General features: G+C 34.9%; 1 protein-coding gene across 1 annotated transcript in view; it reads right to left on the bottom strand.

Annotated features, from left to right (window-relative positions):
- Positions 1 to 18,909, bottom strand: part of LOC116722980 (general transcription factor IIF subunit 2-like) — a 49,387-nt gene extending 30,478 nt beyond the window's left edge. Inside the window, exon 1 of the mRNA XM_032567431.1 lies at positions 18,694 to 18,909. Coding sequence (XP_032423322.1) covers positions 18,694 to 18,805 — 112 coding nt within the window. The 5' untranslated portion in view covers positions 18,806 to 18,909. The remainder of the gene's footprint in view (positions 1 to 18,693) is intronic.
- Positions 18,910 to 19,142: the final 233 nt, after the last annotated feature.

A 19,142-nucleotide genomic window follows, 5' to 3' on the forward strand; every position in this document is an offset into this window, starting at 1 on the left:
TACTAGACAGTAAATTAAGTGAATGCATGCGCTCTAAATGATCTGCAAACGGCAAATATTAAAGACAGAGTCTGGTTTACTATTGGTTTCAGAGCAGCTCTTCAGACCCTCTCCTATTAACTATTTGCAACTACGCCACTTAATCATTCGACGCCATCATCAGGCGCCATGATGGCCGTCGGATAATGAGGATCGGCAGTACTGAACAAAGCGACTGTTGCCAGTTTATTCGTGGTTTCTACCTGTTCGGGTCGAGCTAATTTGTCTGTGAACGTAACTCACCTGGTTGGGGCTCATAGACGGCGATATTTACAGAAGCTTGAAATAGTTAGCTTAGAAACCGACCCGTACCTCCTCCCTCCTGACGTGTTGATCCAATTACCGACTTTGTCTGAATTCACACCACATGATTTATGTCACTATGTCATAAACAGCGTTTCCCCTTAAATAGTAGCAGCCTTAAAAACGTACAAAACACGAGATGCTAACCAGGTTTTTCATACATGCTAGGCTACACGACGGTGGGACACTGTTTCCATAGTTACTAACGGTTAGATGCGTACCTTCGCCATAATGCAATATGTCATATCTTTCTAATTATATTTATTTATAAAGTATATGAACGTTAATCTTCTTACCTTGTAAAAAGTGTTCGCTGTAAATCCGTGGTTACACTGAGGGCTGCCAGTCACTATGATTAACGGCTGCTATCTATCTGCTATTTCTGTTTTTACTTTTTACTGTCTGTTCAAAATAGATAAACAATAATGTTGTTTTGAGACCATTTTCAAGTACCAGTAACATGTAGATGGTGGTATAAAATAATGGAAGTTTGCTCTCTCAAAGACAAATAGAGAAAAGGAATGTAAGTAAATATATATATGTTACAACTTAATTTTCCCTTTGGGATCAATTAAGTGTTTTTGAATTTGAAGTAAAATTTTATTTGTACTGCATCTTTCACAGATAACATCACAAAGTGCTTCACAGATCATGTAGGAAAAGCCCATCAAATTTAGATCACCCAAAAATTGTGCTCAAGAGTAAAACTAGTTCAACATGTTTACTCAAGTAAAAGTAAAAAGGAAAAGAGTATTTTGTTGGGTTTTTGTTGTTGTTTTTTAAAAGGTAACTTAAGTACTGAGTAACTGATCAAAGCATCAATCATTTAATATTTAAAATTACATCATCAGACAGACCAAAAAAAATAAAATGATGTAGAAATTTTGGCAGTTTTAAGGGCCCAAATGAAAATAATTCATAAAAATAACAATTGAAAATCAGGCAAAAGAAAAAAAATCTATTTCTTTCAATATAAATTAACAAAAAGTGCAGTTATAATCTGGTGATTTTTCAGTAAAAACATGCCTGTTCATCATCCAGAAAAGTTACTCACTGTGTGTAGAATCCAGAAAAGTAAGAGTAGTGATACTTCATAATAAAATTACTTCGGTACAGTTTTGTAAAAATTCTCTTAGGCCAATTTTCACAAAAAGTTTCTCAAGTAAATGTTGCTAGTTAATACCCAATAAACTAATTGTCCATTACTAGTAGTCATCTTTATTTCTCTTTCAATTTGGCCAAACATGTCGCATTAACATCAGCCTTATAGTTTTATTTCCACCTTCACCTGCAGTAAACAGGCTGTCATCAGGAAGGCGCCTCCTTTAAACGCAAACGGATTTTGTGAACATGTTTGGCGTTTCTAAAGTGGGCCAGTCTGTGAGATAAATGCTGCCCTTTTCCCTCAAGGAGGATTTCTTTTTATATCTCTGCACAGCACCCCGATGTGTGTCATCATCAGTGAAAGTAGCTACACTAATATCAAGTAGTGAAGCTGAGATTAAATCCCGTTTTAATGTTATTATTAACCAAAAGTTTAGCTTTAACTTAACCTGATGCTTATATTTATGCTGTTTCTGGATCAATTTGAATCTGGGGTTCAGTTGCTAGTTTACTGTTGGACTCTCCAGGCCTATGGGGGGAGATGAGCACTGATTCATCACCAGAAGGATAATATGGCATGTAAGAGTGGCGAGTGTACACAGAAAACTAAAAAAGAAAAAATGCAAAAAAAACACAAAACACCTACCCATCTTTTGGCAGTAACTTAATATTTTTTTGTTGTCTGGAAAGCAAGCCATTTCAAAAAGCTCCCAATTGTTAAGTCACATTCCATAGGCACTATGCCGTTACCTAGCAACCCCGGCCCAGTCCAGCTCTGTTACCTAGCAACCTAAGCGGAACTCTAAACTGCACTGCCAAAACACAAAATCTTACCAAGTAACTCTGGTCCAGTTTCTATAGCAAATATCTTAGTGCAGTTGAAATAAGACAAACTAACTTAAAAGTAACTTTTTAGCAAGTTAACTTTTTGTTGTAAGTCAATAATTTATCAATATTGATGAAAAGGTACTAGTTCCATTGGCAGATTATTGCACTTATGATATTTTGCCCATGTTGTAAATGCAATAATCTGCCAATGGAACTAGAACTTTCTCATCAATACTGATAAATTATTGACTTAAGACAAGCTTATTGCTAAGTCAGTTTTGTCTTATTTCAAATGTACTAAGATATTATCATTAGAAACTGGACCAAAAATACTTGGTAACATTTTGTGTTTTACGTGCTAGAGTTCTGCTTGGGTTGCTAGGTAACACGGCTGGGTTGGGGTTGCTAGGTAACGGCGCAAAGCCTGTGGAATGTTACTTAACAAGTGGGAGGCTTTTGAAACGGCTCATTTTTCAGACAATAAACATTAACTTGTCACCGAAAAAACAGCTGGGTGGGTTTTTTACGCGCTTGCCCTGTTTATAAAAGCTGTACAGACCCAAATGGAAGTATGACAATCTTGCACAAAGTGAATTTTGCATAATATGTCAGCTTTAAAGATGTTGGTTGTGACACTTTGGGAAAAAAGTTCAGCAGGTTTGAATACTTTTGCCTTGCAGCTTTTACCAGTGGTTGGTATATTTAAAATCCCGTAAGATGTAAAACCACACAGGAAAGCGAGTCAGAGCAGCAATCAAGCACTTAGGCATATTTAACAACATTAAGCATCTCTATTTCCAACGTTACCATGGTTACATGTCAATTAAGAGCAAGACCACCAATGAAAAAGGTTTGGCTTTGGCGCCCTGACTGAGTAAACACTTTAACCAAAACATCTGCAGTTGAAAGCAAAGGCATAATGCCAATGCCTTTAACAGTTTCTCATTTAAAAGGATGAAAAAACTTTAAATTTAGTCAGTTTAAGCTAAAAAAAACAAAATAAGGAGCTTAAAAATAAAAATAGAAAAAGGTTCACCCAACAGAAGCTCCAACCACTATTTATTTATAGATATTTACAGAACAGAGAGCAGGGATAACAACAACCGCTTTCAGCTGGTTACATAAAAAACCTCATGACAACTAAGTGTCATTATGCAAAATTCAAATAACTCCCTTTTAAACACTCAACAGACTCAGTGAAAAGCACGACTTCAATACCGACTTTATAAAAAAACACTATGCTGTAAAAAAGTATTTGCTCCCTTACAATGCAGGTTGAGTTTGGTCTAAAATCAGTTTTAGATTGAACTGATTTAAAGGAAACAAAAACACAAAATAACTGCAGAAATGCTGGTTTAAAATTATAATTTATTAAAAAATAAAAATAATCCAAATCCAACCTACTTGGAAAAATAATTCCCTCTAAGCCAGAGGTGTCCAAACTTTTGACAAAAAACCGCAAAGTTTAAATTACTAAGACAGCCATATTGTTTTTCCAACTGATTTTGTTTTTAAATTTTTTTAATAATTCAATAATTAATTGAACATTTTAATCAAATATTTTCTTTTTTGTCTTAATAAAGCAGTTTTCTAATTTGAGTATTTTTTCCTTCAGTTTATTTAGTAGAAAATCTTTTAGCTTTCATTTTTCCCAGCAACCAAAATGAGAGCTTTCTTCCAATTTAATTTAATGTATTTGATTAGGACAGCGCACATTAGTGAACATTAACACAATTAGCAAAACAGCACAATAGCTAAATTTCATTATTTGTACTAAGACAAAGGATAACAAAAACCCTCCTACTAACCAAGTTTAATAGAAGAATTAATTTCCTTTACTGGATGTTTATAGCCCTACTTATAGTTAAAATTAAAAGTAGACATGGCTAGTAAAAGAAAAATACTTTACCACTTTCTATTATGGAAGAATTAAATATGTCAGTAAAATTCTCCTGCTTAAAAAAAAGCATATTTGAGGCCATATTTGTAGTCAAATTGTTCAAAGGGCCACACTTTGGACACCCTCGCTCTAAAGTTTTAGTTGTTGCGTGTTGTTAACTCTTCCAGAAAGCTCACAGGATGTCAGTAGATTTTAAATCCTTCACCTGTTCTGCAGCAAAGCACTCTGGGTACAGATTAAATGTAATTTGCTGCGCCACATCACAGGTGGAGAGGAAATGGAGCTTCTGCAGCCATTTCAAAATAAGAGCATGAATATAATTTAGTTGAATTCTTAACTGTCGATGAAAAAAAAACTTCAACAATTAAGCTGAACTTAACTTGCATTAGAGAGCTAAAATACTAAATGAAAAATTGCATTGCTGATGAACCTGGTAAAACTGAACAAAAAAAAGTGAATAACTGAAGGGCAGTTATATTTGATACAAGGCGAGTTTCATTGGGTTAGATTTTATCCTTTAATAATTGAAAATATCATCAGCTGCATTTTCATAATTACACTGCAAAAACACAAAATCTTACCAGAAAATCTAGTTCAGACTGCAAATATCTTAGTAAACTTGAAATAAGACAAACCAACATAAAAGTATCATTTTAGGACGATGCATAGGTTTGTTTTAAGTAAATTGATGAAATAGTACTACTTTGATTGGCAAATAAAGTTATAAAATGGAAAAATGTCTTGTTATAAGTGATGTAATCTGAGGAACTAGTACTTTTTCATCAATATTAAGGTATTATTTACTTAAAACAATCCTTGGTATCTTGCTGAAAAGTTACTTGCAAAATTTTTTGTCTTATTTCAAACGTACCAAGATATTTGCACTAGAAACTAGATAAAATTACTTGGTAAGATTGTGGCTTTTTTGTGTAAATAGGAAAATTAGTACATATGAAATAAGACAAGGCTAACTTATAAGTAACTCTTCAGCAAGAAATAAGTCAATATCTAAATATTGATTTAAATACTAGTTGCATTTGCAGATTATTTCACCTATAACGTGGGAAAAATTTTGTTTTATAGATGAAATAATGTGCCAATTTTTACTTTTTAAATCAATATTAAGACTTAAAACAAGCCCTTAAAATATTTTCATCTTATTTCAAATGTACTAAGATGTTTGCACTAGAAATTAGACAAAAATACTTGGTAAGATTTTGTGTTTTTCTCTGACATTTTAACTTTTTTATGATCTAAAACAGTAAAGTGAAAATGAATGTATAAAAATCTGTGTCTGTGTGTATATTAGAGTAGAGAAAAAGCTCCTGCTGGATATTTGTTGAATAAAAGCTGCAGCTCTGCGCCACGTCTGCGCCACAGCAAATGAGGAAAACAAGTCTAGTCTGGCTTATTCTCAAACAATGTGTAGCAAGGATGTGTCATGATCCATTTATGGAAGGCCTGTGGGAGTGAAAACCTTTAAATTTATTTTTCCCCAAGCTTTGAAAAGGACTAATCTCCTTTCCTCCACTTGAAAAAGAAAAAAGACCCTTTATGAAAGAAGTTACATTTCTTCTCGCTGCCTATTTGAACTTTTTAATTGCAGAGCTTATCCCTGTGGGGAGCAGAAATCCGCTGGATTGAAATGAACAGCATCCCTCATTTTTACTGCCAACTGTGCTTTCTCTGAAACCAGCCCTGTCCTTTATGACTCCCACTTTCATCAGGTGAAACAAATGCACAACTCACTCTGCGATAACACAACAACAACAAAGCAAAACGCTCGCAAAAAACATCAAGATTTGAAAAAAGATAAAAGCCCCTGGCGGGAAACTGTCACCAACATCCGACCTGTTGAATCTTTTATGACAGTGACTGAGTTCCTTATTAGCAGCGCCTCATCGGAGGCAGTCAAACGGGCTGATAAGGGCAGCACAAACCCACGCCGCACTCGACAATCCTGCTCCGATCTTTCCACCTGTTGCCAGGCAAACGGCTCGTCCTTATCGCGTGGCTTCAGCCGCGTGGCATCGCTGAGCCAGAAAATGACTAACAGCGCCCCGATTCTTATCTGTCATCTCCAAAAAGGCAGCAGCTCTGACGGAGGAGCAGAGGTGAGATGATGAAGATGAGGGGGAAGAAATGCCAGGCTGCTAACTTTAACTTTGAGAATCATACAGCAGAAAGAGACAAATTAAACTCTAAAAAAAAAAAAAAGACAAAACTAAAAACTATATAAACATGGATGGCTTAGGAATTAAATACTTGATTTTTTTCATACCAGATCAAATTTTATTTTTCTAAAAAAAGACGATATTTTTAAAAAGTGGCTTTTATTTCAATCATCCTTTTTTAAAAGAGGTGGTAATGTACATTTTCCTTTCTCAAAGTGCCATTTTATAACACAATCAAGTAACAATACTGCCTTCAGTTATAAAAATTTTGTCATATTTCAAATATGACTAAAACAAAATTTTAAATTGTAATTTAACGCCTTGAAATTGGGTGTCTGTCTCTTTAAGAAGATCCTGCTTTTTCTGAAACTCCGCCTTCAGGGAGTCATCACAACACCACTCCTCTATTCACCCTTTAACAACTTTTTTTCAATCAAGTTTTCACTGAGAATTTAATGAGCTCAGCAGCTCCACTAGGTGTTTGCTAATTGCTGCTGGCTAGTCTGCAGGAGCTGAGTAGGGGAGAGCTTCTCGGTGAGGCAGAAGCTTGGAAACTGCAGCTCTGAGGAGGAGCTGCACCTCGAAGGCGGAGCTAAGTCCACCCAGGCGTTTGGCACCACCGAGTGGTTGCAATGGAGACTAAAAGATTTCTCAAAAAGGCATTAAAGAATCAAATTAACACTCCAGGTTTGTTTTTGATGAGGGAAAAAACATTATAACATGACGTAAAGATTTTACATTAAACTACCTTTTTAATTACGAGAATATGGTCATAATTAAGTCGCAATTTTAGTAGAACATCTTAAAAATAGGAGAAAAAAAGTCACTTAAAAAATAAATGTATTTTTGAAAAGATTTCTAGAGTTATCCTGGTCTGACGTGAGCAGCTCAGTCTGTGAGGTTTTTTCTTTGAAATAGATTTGTATAATAACTTCAAAGTCCTGCTACTGATGATAATTTGATGTTGATGTGTTTAAAGATTAAATATTTATATATAAAACGTATGCAAAACAATAAATTTACAATAAGCTCAACATTCCTCAGTTAATTTTTTTATTTTTCATGTTCTCATAAAATTAACACTTCGTGCTTTATTCTTGTAATATTATGACTTTTTTCACATAAAAAAAACCCCTCTCAGCCTGGTCCTAATATTTCATCACAGAGTTAATCCAAACTCAAACTCCAAATAAATGGAATCTGTAAAACTTGCTTGTCGAACAAGATGGCTTCCTTGGACGTGCTGACCTCACTAAAATATGAAAACACAAGGAGTGTATTGGTGCAAAAACCCTTCCAATTTTCCAAAAATTACATTTTCAAAACCCCCAAAAATTTATCACCCAGCCTTAATGGTTAAAATAGAAAAAAAGAATAAAAATACAGACAAGAGGAAAACAAAAGACAAAGAAGGAGGCTTGAAAATAGAAACTAGAAGTGCAGAGGCAGAACAACGAGGGCGTAAAAACAAACCAACCCGTCCTAAACCTTTCTGCTGGATGTTCACCCAGAGAAAACAGAAATGTAAAGGCTGCAGCCGACAAGTGTGTGTGTAGGCACACGTGTAAAAGTGTGTGTTGCTCCCGCTCTCTATACCCGGAGCTGAAATTACAGGCTTTGCAGAGACATTGACATTTGAAAACCATCATTTATGCTTTGAATCATATAAGAGGTAAAAATAGTTGAAGACCGACACCAGAACTCACTGAGTTTGGAACAGCACACCGAGAGCAGGGACCAACCTGCTACTGTCTGATTGAACAGGTGGAAAACAGAGACATTAAGGAAGTTGACAATTATACAACCATACATCTCTGAAAAGTAGAAGTAGAGCCTACTGCACAACCAACAAGAATGTAGCAAGTGGTGTCAGAATGGTAAGTCAACAACAAAACACTAGTTTTTTCCAGCAGACATCATACAGCGCACACAAAAATAAAACCTGCTGTACAAAAGTGCTGGAGTTCCATTTGGGTTGCTAGGTAACAGAGCTGGGCTCTGCTGGGGTTGCTAGGTAACGGCGCAATGCCTGTGGAATGTGGCTCGACCGTAAGGAGGATTTACTAACAGTTAGTTTTCCAGACGAACATGAACTTATAGCCAAAGAAATCTGTTAGTTATTTTTATTCACACTAAGAAAAATAACATTATTTTAACCAAAACAATGTTATTTGAGTAAAATAATGTTACTCATTGTTCTTAAAGCAATTCTATTGTTTTTTTTAAGCACGTTTTAAGACGTAGAACCCAGTATAAACATGTCCAAAATATACATTTTCCAAAAATAATTTTGTCTTCAGTAGTGAGACCAAATTGTCTTGTCAATCTATGATGTTCCTAAAAGCAAACTTTTGATCCTCCTCCTGTGTGCATGTAAAGAACTAAAGTAAAAAAAAGATATATTTTTTATTACTAATACAAGTTTTAGTTCATCTTATTGGGAGTTTAAGTAAAAGACCAACAATACGTGGCAAGTTCATTGTGAAATGAAAGGAAAATGATGCATGATTTCATTTTTTATTTATTTTTTGCAAATAAAAAAATTTAAAGCCCCTTTAAACCAAGATAATGCTCTGTTTTTTATTAACTGGTTGTTTCTGAACCTCATATATGTTACAAACTAAACCTCCTCAAATAAAGCTTATTATTAAAAACACATCAGAAAGCCAAGGATGTCACTTTCTTTCCAAAAATCACACTCAGAAGATTAAAACTTCAAATAAGGGAAAGAATCAAAACTCAACCGACTGTTTTGCAACTTCACAGAAAATATAATACCTGTCAGATGTTTTTGTAACACCTTTTGTTGCTAAAAGCCTCGTTAGCCTCTGACAAGGTTGCATCTTGTTACCATTGGCAACGAAGCCGCACATTTCCCCCATCGCTACCCAGGCTGCCACGTGTCTCCTGCGCGGCAGAAGTTGTATAAAGCTTTATTTCAGGAAGCAGAGCAGGAGATGACTTTTTCTCCACCTAAATGTTGTTTTTATTTTATTTTATGTGATCACAAACAAGCATTCAGCAGATCAGTTCATTTGATAAATACGCAAACAAGACAACTGTGAGGTATTTCTATCTGGGGACGTTTTCCAGTTCATGTTATTTTGTTTTTCTTCCTTCAGATCTGGACTTGTGAAATGTCTGTTTTTGTTTTCTGAAGGTTTCATGTTGTGGGTTTACGCTCAGTGAGCCTCCATATGCTTCCTTCACACGGACGCTCTGGGGGAAGGTCACATGCTCTACTTTCTCACTTGCAGCTATAAACATTTCAACAGGATGCGTCGCACTGACAAGCTTTTAGGCAGCATTTTCACACATTTCAGCTCTATAGTAACACAGTTGCTCTTGGCTTCAATCTAAATACTTAATTCAAGAAGAAAATGTTAAAAATCTTTGTATTTTTTCTGAATATGTTACATCAACTTTGGATGCTTCTTCAAAAATCTGACAACAGTAAAGCTCTTTATTGTAAACAGTGTCTGACTGTTCAGTTTTATTTTTTTTTTCTGGAGGATTTTTATGGACTTATTTTAATCTGAACTCAAGTCAAGGTTATTTGTAAAGCACATTTCAACAACAATGCAATTCAAAGTGCCTTACATCATAAAAAAACAAGCAATAAACATTACATTTTCTAAAATATAAATCAAAATCATCAAGCAAATGAACGTCAAATATTTTTATATGCATTTGTCTAGAATTCTAGACTTTTAAATCTAAAATTTAAAAGCTTTATAAGTTGTGTTTCATTTTGGAATAATTTCCTTGAATTTTTATTAGAACTAAAAAAAATAGAAAATCTCCAAAACGCTTGTAGGAAAATGTGTCTGATGGAACCAACGCTGATTTTTAGGCGACAAAATGTTACTAAGAGAACAGAATACCTATAGAGAAACATGGTGGGGGCAGCATCATGATCTGGGTTACCAGTTAGTTTTGGATCAATTAGGCAGCTGCTAAACAGCTGAGTCAAAATGTTAATTAATTACATTGATTTTAATATGTTATAAATTTTAACGTATTTAGTCGTGTTTTTACACGCAGCCGGAACCTTTGTTTTCACACGTTTCTGGTATGCCTGTATATCTGACGCACAAGCAACATTTACAAACAAAAAAGCTGCTTTTCTTGGGGGTTTAATTTTATTAACTTGGATTACATAAAGAATAAATTAAAATCAATCAATATATTTATCAAACTCATTTCTAATTTAGCAGCAAAAGGGATTTTTGAATTGAAAATGTTACTTATTTTGAGGATGTATAGTTTTTCATTAAAATGCGTTTAATTGTGATTAATTAATTTCAAACCCTGCAAATTATCTTGATTAAAAATATTAATTGATCCACAACCAGTGCATATCAACTAACTGCAACATTTGTGAGGTTTTTGAAATGGCTCGTTTTCTGGACACCAAAAAAATAGAAATTTTTTGGTTAAAAAACAAAAAACAGCTTCATGGGTTTTTATAAGCTTTGACTGTTTTTAGAAGCAGTAGAAACCCAAATGGAAGAATAAAAACAGGCAAAATTGGCCTAATTTAAATTAAAAGTATTCATTAATCATTAAAACCCTGGCAGCTGTATGCATGGACAGTAGATGAAGCTGTAATTTCACTATTCTCTGTAGTTTGCTTTTCATTCCAACAGTGGAGCTGCTGGTTTGAACATGAAACGAATAAATGAAGCGGAAATGTAAGCAACAAAAGAGAAAAGCTCCGAATTACCACAAAAATGATTTCATTAGTTTCCACTGGTGTCGTAAGAGCAACGAACTGCAGCAGCAGCGCGCAGTCAGCTCTCACCAGCTCTGACAGCGAGATGCCCAAGAGGTTTGAGCAGGAAGTGAAGCCTCCCTGTGGAGCAGCAGAGACAGAACCGAGCCTGAAATGTACCAACAGCACAAAACATGGACCGGGTTTTAAATTCACCCACCAGCACCCGAAACAAGCAAACCCCAACCACAAGAAAGCTGTAAGGTTTCAACAATTTCAATATCTTCTGATAGGGCTGGAGAATAAATCAATAATATACATCATGATAGACATGTGATCAATAGATGATATTTAATATATTCTCTGTCCCAGAGTGACGGGAATGCGTCAGTCGGTGCTGATTCAGAACGCCGTCACCGTTTGAGTGTTTTAGCTGTATCCAGTAATGAATCAGGCCATTTATCTGTCTGGACAAATATTTAGTAAAACCTTTTACAGAAATTATATTTTAACTTACAGAAATGCTCATCGACCAAAATGGAGTTTTACAAAAGTCCAACACTCTGTCCAAATGTTTTACTTTACCAAAACATTTGGTAATCTGAACCAAAATTAATCAAACTAAATAAAAAGAATGACATACACAACATTATTGTCAGTGGAACACAGCTAGTTGCGAGAGGAAGTTAGAAAAGTAGAGCCTTAAACCTCCAACAAATAATTTCTCTACAAGTCTTTGTGAGGGATTTGCAGAACTTGCCACCAATTTCACAGGAAGTTACTTTAGAGAGAATCAAAAGTAAATTTCAGTGTTATTGTTGCTAACTGTGTTACTCTAACATGGACAGAACAGAACTGTGGCAAAAACATTCTGACCTATACAAAACCCAACATGCACAACGTGACACACATTTAAAGAATTTGCTACAAATTACCCTAAATAATTAAAAAGGAAAACAAAGTTTCCCTTTGTCTGTGACATCCAGAGGAGTGAAGTGACATTTGCTTCATTTCTGCTCTCTTAGGCAAACATTTTGATGAGATTTTACATTTTCAAAATTTATTTAATATTATAAATTACAAATAAAAGGGTAGGATTAAATAAGTGTTCACTTCTACCTCCTTTTCAAACAGAAAGTTGTGAAACACATAATTTTGTTTCTGGTTATGTACGCACATGCTTCTTTTCTGTCCTACTGACTGCTTGTTTTTAAAACGTTTATTATTTAAATATTAAAAATTTTAATTAAAATGGCAGTAATACAAATAAAATGGCAGATTTAACAGTTAGTTTAGTAAACCGTTTATTAATTTTTAGTTAGCTTTAGTCACTTTTAGCTTGTAGAAAAAGATCCGGTCAACAAATAAATAAAAGTCAACCAACTAAATTTAGGGTGTAGATACAATACAAGATGTTTAAACACAAGATACGTTGTCTTTTTTTATTATTATTTAACATTCAATGATAAAAGTGAAAAAAATAAAAAGTTCAATCATTATAAAACATTAAAAAACCCAAAATAAAACCTCAAACAACATGGACGCCTATTGTGCGGCCTATTTATATAACTTATTTTCTTTTCACAGTTAGTGGGTGTGGCTTATATTCAGGCATCCTAAATAATCTATAAATTATTTTAAGGTAGAAAAAACAAAAACGGCAGCGACCCAATCAGATACAAACAAGTACAAGAGTAATAAATACTTTTAAATCGCTTTTTAAGCTTAGACCTGGATTTAAAAATAAGAAATTCAGCTTCTTTGGGGACTGTAGTATGAAAACTGTAGAAAACGTTTCTCCATCATAAATAACTTGTGATTTAAATCAAATCTAAAAGTGTTAGATTATCTGAAACCTGCTACATTTCAGATAATCTAACAATTACAGAGAGACTTGCATTGACTCTTAAAGATAAAGAAATTTCTCAACTTACTCATGTGAAGCATATTTCAGGTTTCACATGAGAGACACGTCTGTGTTTTAGGTGGCAGCTGAGCTACAGAAATAAAGTTTTACCAGCAGTGACTCACGCAGTTTGCTGCCAGTCTTCGTGAGAGTCAGGCTGTGAAAATCAAAGTCAAAAAGAAGAACTTGGTTATTAGAGGACGCAGAGAAAGTATTTATGGTGTGGAAACATTTTTACTTTAGATGTGTCAAAACCGTGGACAAGCTTCTCAATGAAGGAGATCAGCAACATTTTACATTTCCAGAACAAGTTGGTCCATATTTTAAATCTGACATCACTTTTCCACAGCGATTGTCATGTTTTTGTTCTTACCAATTCTCTCTTTTTAGTGCTTTTTCCAGGCATGTTATGACAACAAATATCAACGTATTTCACTGGCATGTTATGCCACAAAGCAACACAAAGTAGTGTAAAACTGAAGTGATGCATCGTTTTCAAAAGAAACAAACCCAGTTAGATTATTCAAGTTATGATTATCATGTATGACTGTAAATGTTATTAAGGTTATTTTAAAATTCTCTCTGCTTTACATAATTCCTCTGCAAATGTAAACTCTGGGTATTTATACAAAGACTGATATCTTAGTAAACTTGAAATAAGACAAAACTAACTCAAAAGTATCTTTTCAGCAAAATATAGAGGCTTGTTTGAGGTAAATAAGAGTAAATATTTCCTTAATATTGATGAAAAAGTGCTAGTTTCATCGGCAGATAAATTAACTCATAACATGGGAAAAATGTTTTGTTATAAGTGAAATAATCTGCCTGTGGAACAAGCACTTTTTCATCAGTGTCAAGGAAATACTTTATTAAAACAAACCTGTATGTGTTGCTGAAAAGTTACTTTAAAGATAATTCGTTCTTATTTCAAGTGTATTAAAATATTTGCACTAGAAACTACTAGATCAAAATACTTGGTAAGATTTAGTGTTTTTGCAGTGTAGTTTGCTGAATATTTTGAGACCGATGCATCATTTTGTGAACTATTTTGTGTTGGAAAATACATTAATTTTTTTTTTTTTTGCAAAGCAGATTTAAAACACAGATATTCATGTCTATTCATTTTGTCTGAATTTCTAAGAAACGTTATTTATTTGTATCATGTTTATGATTTGGCCCTTTGATAAGCTAACATTTTTAAACATGAAAATGTTACTCCCATGATTTTTATTTTTTACATTCCCCAAAAAGTATATATATGTAAAAAAAAAAAAAAAAAGAAGAGCCCACTAACCGTCACCATTAGCAACCTCTAATAAACATTGATTTAAAACATTAGTATTGATGTTTTCTTTACATTATTTGAGGTCTGAAAGCACAGAATCTTTTTTTTCCTCATACTCTGCTAATAAACACTCAATTTTGGCTCAGAACTTCGGAGACATGTTGTCAGTAGTTCATATAATAAAAGAACAATGTTAATTTTACTCATACATATACCTAAAAAGAGTAAAATCTGAGAAACTGAACAGTTTGTTTGGTCTCTTAATTGTTTCCAGAGCTGTATATAGTCTATATATACAATTCTGAAATAAGTTATGCAAAGTTGTGAGACGTCTCTAAGGAAATTAACTTCACAATAAAAACAGTCATCAAACTCTGTTTTCCACTTCACCAACACTCAAATATTTTAAAGTTTCAATGAAAATCCTCCCAGGCAGCAGAGAGAAAAATCACACTTTACCAACATTAAGTCCTCCTTACTGTTCTCCTCTTTTGTGGTAGCGAAGCCTGTTCCTTAGCAACCTCTTAATCAATACCTGGTGCTTATCTGGAACAATGCAGAACCACAGGAGAGGAAATAATGGAGGAATATTCTGCTAGCGGCCTCGGAGCACAAAAGCCAAGCCAGGCGCTAACGCACGCACGTATCAATCACCGACCGTCTCCGTTAGCAACCTCTTGTTGCTGTCGGCTCATTTGAAACTTTCAAAACCGGGGCGGACGAAAAGCGAATGGGTTTGGGATTAAAGAGATTAAAGCCACTGGAGGCAACAGCTGAATCACGTTTCCAAACTTACAGACAAGAACAGCGCTGGATCAGTCGGAAAGGAAGAGATGGACGTTTCTGTTTGGCAAAAATACGAAGATAAAGATGTTTCAAAACTCACAAACGTTTTTGCCATACATACATATATTTTATAAGATGCAGGCAATCAACAAAAGCCGATCACCACTCTCATTTTTCATTAAAAAAAGATGTTTTTATTTTTTTCAGAGCTCTCCACACCAAATAAATGCAAGAATGTTTATTACTGTTTATATACAGCCACCTCAGAACTGCCTGCTTGTTTTTAAATGAGGAAAACACAAAGTGGTGTTCAAGTTCAAAGGTTGTTCTTTTTTCTTCTTAACCAAACTATTTCACTTTTATTGTCCACAGTCTTGCACCATATTAAAACAAATTACTATCTATCAGATACAAATTGCTAAATAAATCACTATTTTTCTTAAATTGGATACACTTCAGCACTATTTTCCCCGTTTAATCTCAAAAATTTGAAAAATTATGTCTTTTTATAAGCCAAATGTCAAATGTATCTTTTTCTATGAAAAGATTCGTGGAAAGCACAAGTGCAAATCAAACTACCTGTTAATGTCCAGGTACTGACAGGACTTGTGTGAAATGTGTGTGTGTCAGAGAGCAGCAGTGTGTGGGAGACCGGTGCTCCTTCCTGTAGGCGAGTGGGGGCGGAGCCGAGCGGCGGTCAGGTAAATAACAGATTACACACCACCGCATCTCACAGGACTTTATCCCACTTCTAGCTTCCAGCATCACACTTTCACCGTTCAAGCCCTCCATCTGCAGCAGTTACACCTTTCAGGAAAAACTAAAAGGTTTTTAAACCTCCTGTTTGCTGTATTTCCACGTTTACATCCTCAAGATTATAACCCAGCGACTGCCTGAGACACTTTCACCCACACACCGCTTCACGTAGAGTTACTTCAGAATAAAGCCGTGTTATTGTACCAAGTCAACTCCAGCAAATTTCGTGAATGTGTGTCTAATAAAAGCGCAAACAAACAAAAATGAGAAAAATTCATTATCGCATGTAGGAGGTATTAAGCACTTGAAAGTGTGGAAGCATCTAAAACGTATGAGGGTGGTGATAGAATAAACCTGGATGAGCAGGGGGAAAAAATTAAATACACTTCAGGCTCAGATTTCTGAAATTAAAATCCAACAGAACTTTTTACTACATTTGAAGCTGCTTCTTTAACCAACATCTAAAGTGGAAAAGTTACTGCTATGTCACCATTTGACAGCAGTAATGTCATTCCTTACCCTATTTTTGTGTCAAAAATAGATCCATCCATCACAATAAGTTGGATTAAAATTTGATTCTGGCGTAAGAGTTACCATCTATACCAAGTTGTTTTTGAAAAGTCATGCTTTGGGTCTATTCCTCGGTAAAACGCAACTAGAAAACTAGTTAAACTCATGGTGTCAGGATTGGTTAAAAGAAAACAAACCAAAATATGATACTTAAAAATACAACATCGACATTTTATTATAATCGATCCATATTCTGGATATTAAAGTTGTCCTATAACACTTCCTTAACGCTTTACAAAACATGCTAACTACATTTTTTTCTCAGATAATGAGATTTTACTCTGCCTGTTTTGAGCTCCTTTCAGAACCAACTGACAAAACGTGCTAGAATTCTGCTTGGGTTGCTAGGTAACGGACTGGGCTTGGCTGGGTGGGGTTGCTAGGTAACGGGGGGCGCAGTGTCCATGGAATGTAACTTAACTATCAGGAGATATTTGAAACGGTTTGTATTCAGACACCAAAAAGCAGAAACTTATTGCCAGAAAATGGCTGGGTGGTTTTTTTTTAAGCACTTGGGCTGTTTTTGGAAGCAGATGAGACTAAAACGGAAATACAAAAACGTGCAAACATATATATCTTTTATTTTTGCTTTTTAAGCCTCTCTAAAGAAATCTGGGGAATTTCTTCATCCCATTAATCTTTAAAATTATATTTACAGTAATTTAAATTTGATTATTTTACACATAAATAATGATTTAGAAACAGATTTAGGGATTCATAGAGTGATGGAATAGAAACAAATACATAAATTCAAAAACAATATGTACCCAATTACTTGGGTAGCTAACTAACTAAACTGAAACAAACCTATAATTAAAAACAACAAATGACACAAATAATGTACAGTTTGTTGGTCTGTTCTCGTCTCTCCTCTTAATCTCGTCTTCTCTGCTTGCTAAACTGGACCAGAAATCTGTTCACTGCTCCATTTTCACACGCTCCCCTCTGGACCGACTTCTGGTCTGCAAAAGAGCGTGCTTTAAACTAATTCGGTCCCGCCTTGGGAAACACCCAAAATATGCTTTTTGTTTTAAAGCCAAGCTCAGCCAATTATGCAGAGTCTTTTTCCACATCAGAGGAAATCACTCATGTCTCGCAGAGTGCTGGCACCCTGGCAGGTGAAGGGCCGCTCTCGAATCCAAACCCCTGCTATTTATTTATTTATTGCAATGATGACTGAATTAGAGAAATATCTCAATGCTTAACTTAATTTTACATATTATACATTTGACTGGGCAATGTGGCTTGAAAGGAAAATCTCAAATTTTTTGATACCAGATCCGATTTCTAATTTTAATACTTTTTTTCCCCGCTTTATTTTCTAAAATCAAAATTACAAATGCCAGATAAGATTTTCAACACGTGTTCTACAATGAAGTATTAGGGCTGTGCTATGACAACTTAGTGATAATGTTAGCAGAAAAAAAGACACAATTTTACCAGAAAAATCATCTTAAAATTAGAAAAAGTTGTTTAAATAAGAGAAAATATTATTTATCAAGATATAACCGGCTCAGTTTGTGTAAACATTGTGTGAACATCACCGGAAATGAAAAATATTTTAAATATCAAAAAAATAAATAAACAAACCAACACAAACAACAAATAAAACGATTTATGAAGTCTCTGTAAACAAAACTGTCATGAAAAAAAGTGCTAGCCGAAACCAAAGCACCAAACTGAAGACTTTTGTCATCCAGTTTCTGGTAGAAAAAGAAACACAATAAATTATCCAAATGGAAATTATTGAGCTTGTTTTAAATTATCATGCAATTCATTGATTTATTGCTTATTGCGACAGACCTGTGCGTTGGTGAAAAAAAATCCCAAATTTCCAAAAATATTGACTCAATATGAATTAAATGATATAACCAATTATAATCATCCAATTATAAATCTAATTCCTGTACTCAAAGAATTAACAGCAAAACCCTAATAAACCTTGGTAATTCTCTGGTCACACAGTAACAGGCGCCCCAACAATACAGTCGCAGCTATTTTTAAGCTCTTGATCTGATGCAAATCCTTCTGGCTCTGAAAGGACGAATGACACATTATGCCTGGCAGCAAAATGTCCTCCACAAATACGGAGCTGGTCTCAGTATTCTCATGAATTTTACAGTGCAATCAGAGGAGAAAGCTCCTAACCAAGAAAAATGGATCTGAATGTGAAAATATTGCGAAATGTCTCGGTTTATCTCACTGCCCTCGGGGCCATTTCATCAAACAAATGCTGACATCTACTTCAGTTTCCATCCAACAGCAGGAAACCAGGTGCTGCAAACACCATTACTCCCATTAAAGTCAGAGGGTTTGTATGGGACTGACCTGCGTCGGTCTGGCTGAAGACAGCCATGGTCTGTGCACCCGCTGTGTGCATCGTGAAGGGATATTCCCTCGGGGCCTGCAGGGACTCCTCCTTCTCTCCTACAGCCGTCATGGCAGCCAGCTCCTCATTTAGAGTGAAACACACCTGAGAAAGAAAGAAAAAGCAACAACAAACGGCTCAGTCGATACAAAACAACAAGTCATATTATTGTCTGTCTTGTGCTTAATCGGGTCAGAAATGATGCAGTGAACTTTTATTGATTCCTGAGAGGAAGTTGAGTCATGTAAGAGCAAACAGAGAAGGGGCGCAACAAAGCGGAAAGAGGATATCGACTACAGGAAACCGAAATAATAGAGCGCTTCATGCTGAGCCATGCAAAAGTATTCACACCCTGTGAACTTTACATTTAGTCACAAAACTACCACAAACATCAACTGGGATTTTATTT

This window comes from Xiphophorus hellerii, chromosome 7 (genome assembly GCF_003331165.1).
Source record: "Xiphophorus hellerii strain 12219 chromosome 7, Xiphophorus_hellerii-4.1, whole genome shotgun sequence".
In the NCBI taxonomy this organism is placed as follows: Eukaryota; Metazoa; Chordata; class Actinopteri; order Cyprinodontiformes; family Poeciliidae; genus Xiphophorus; species Xiphophorus hellerii.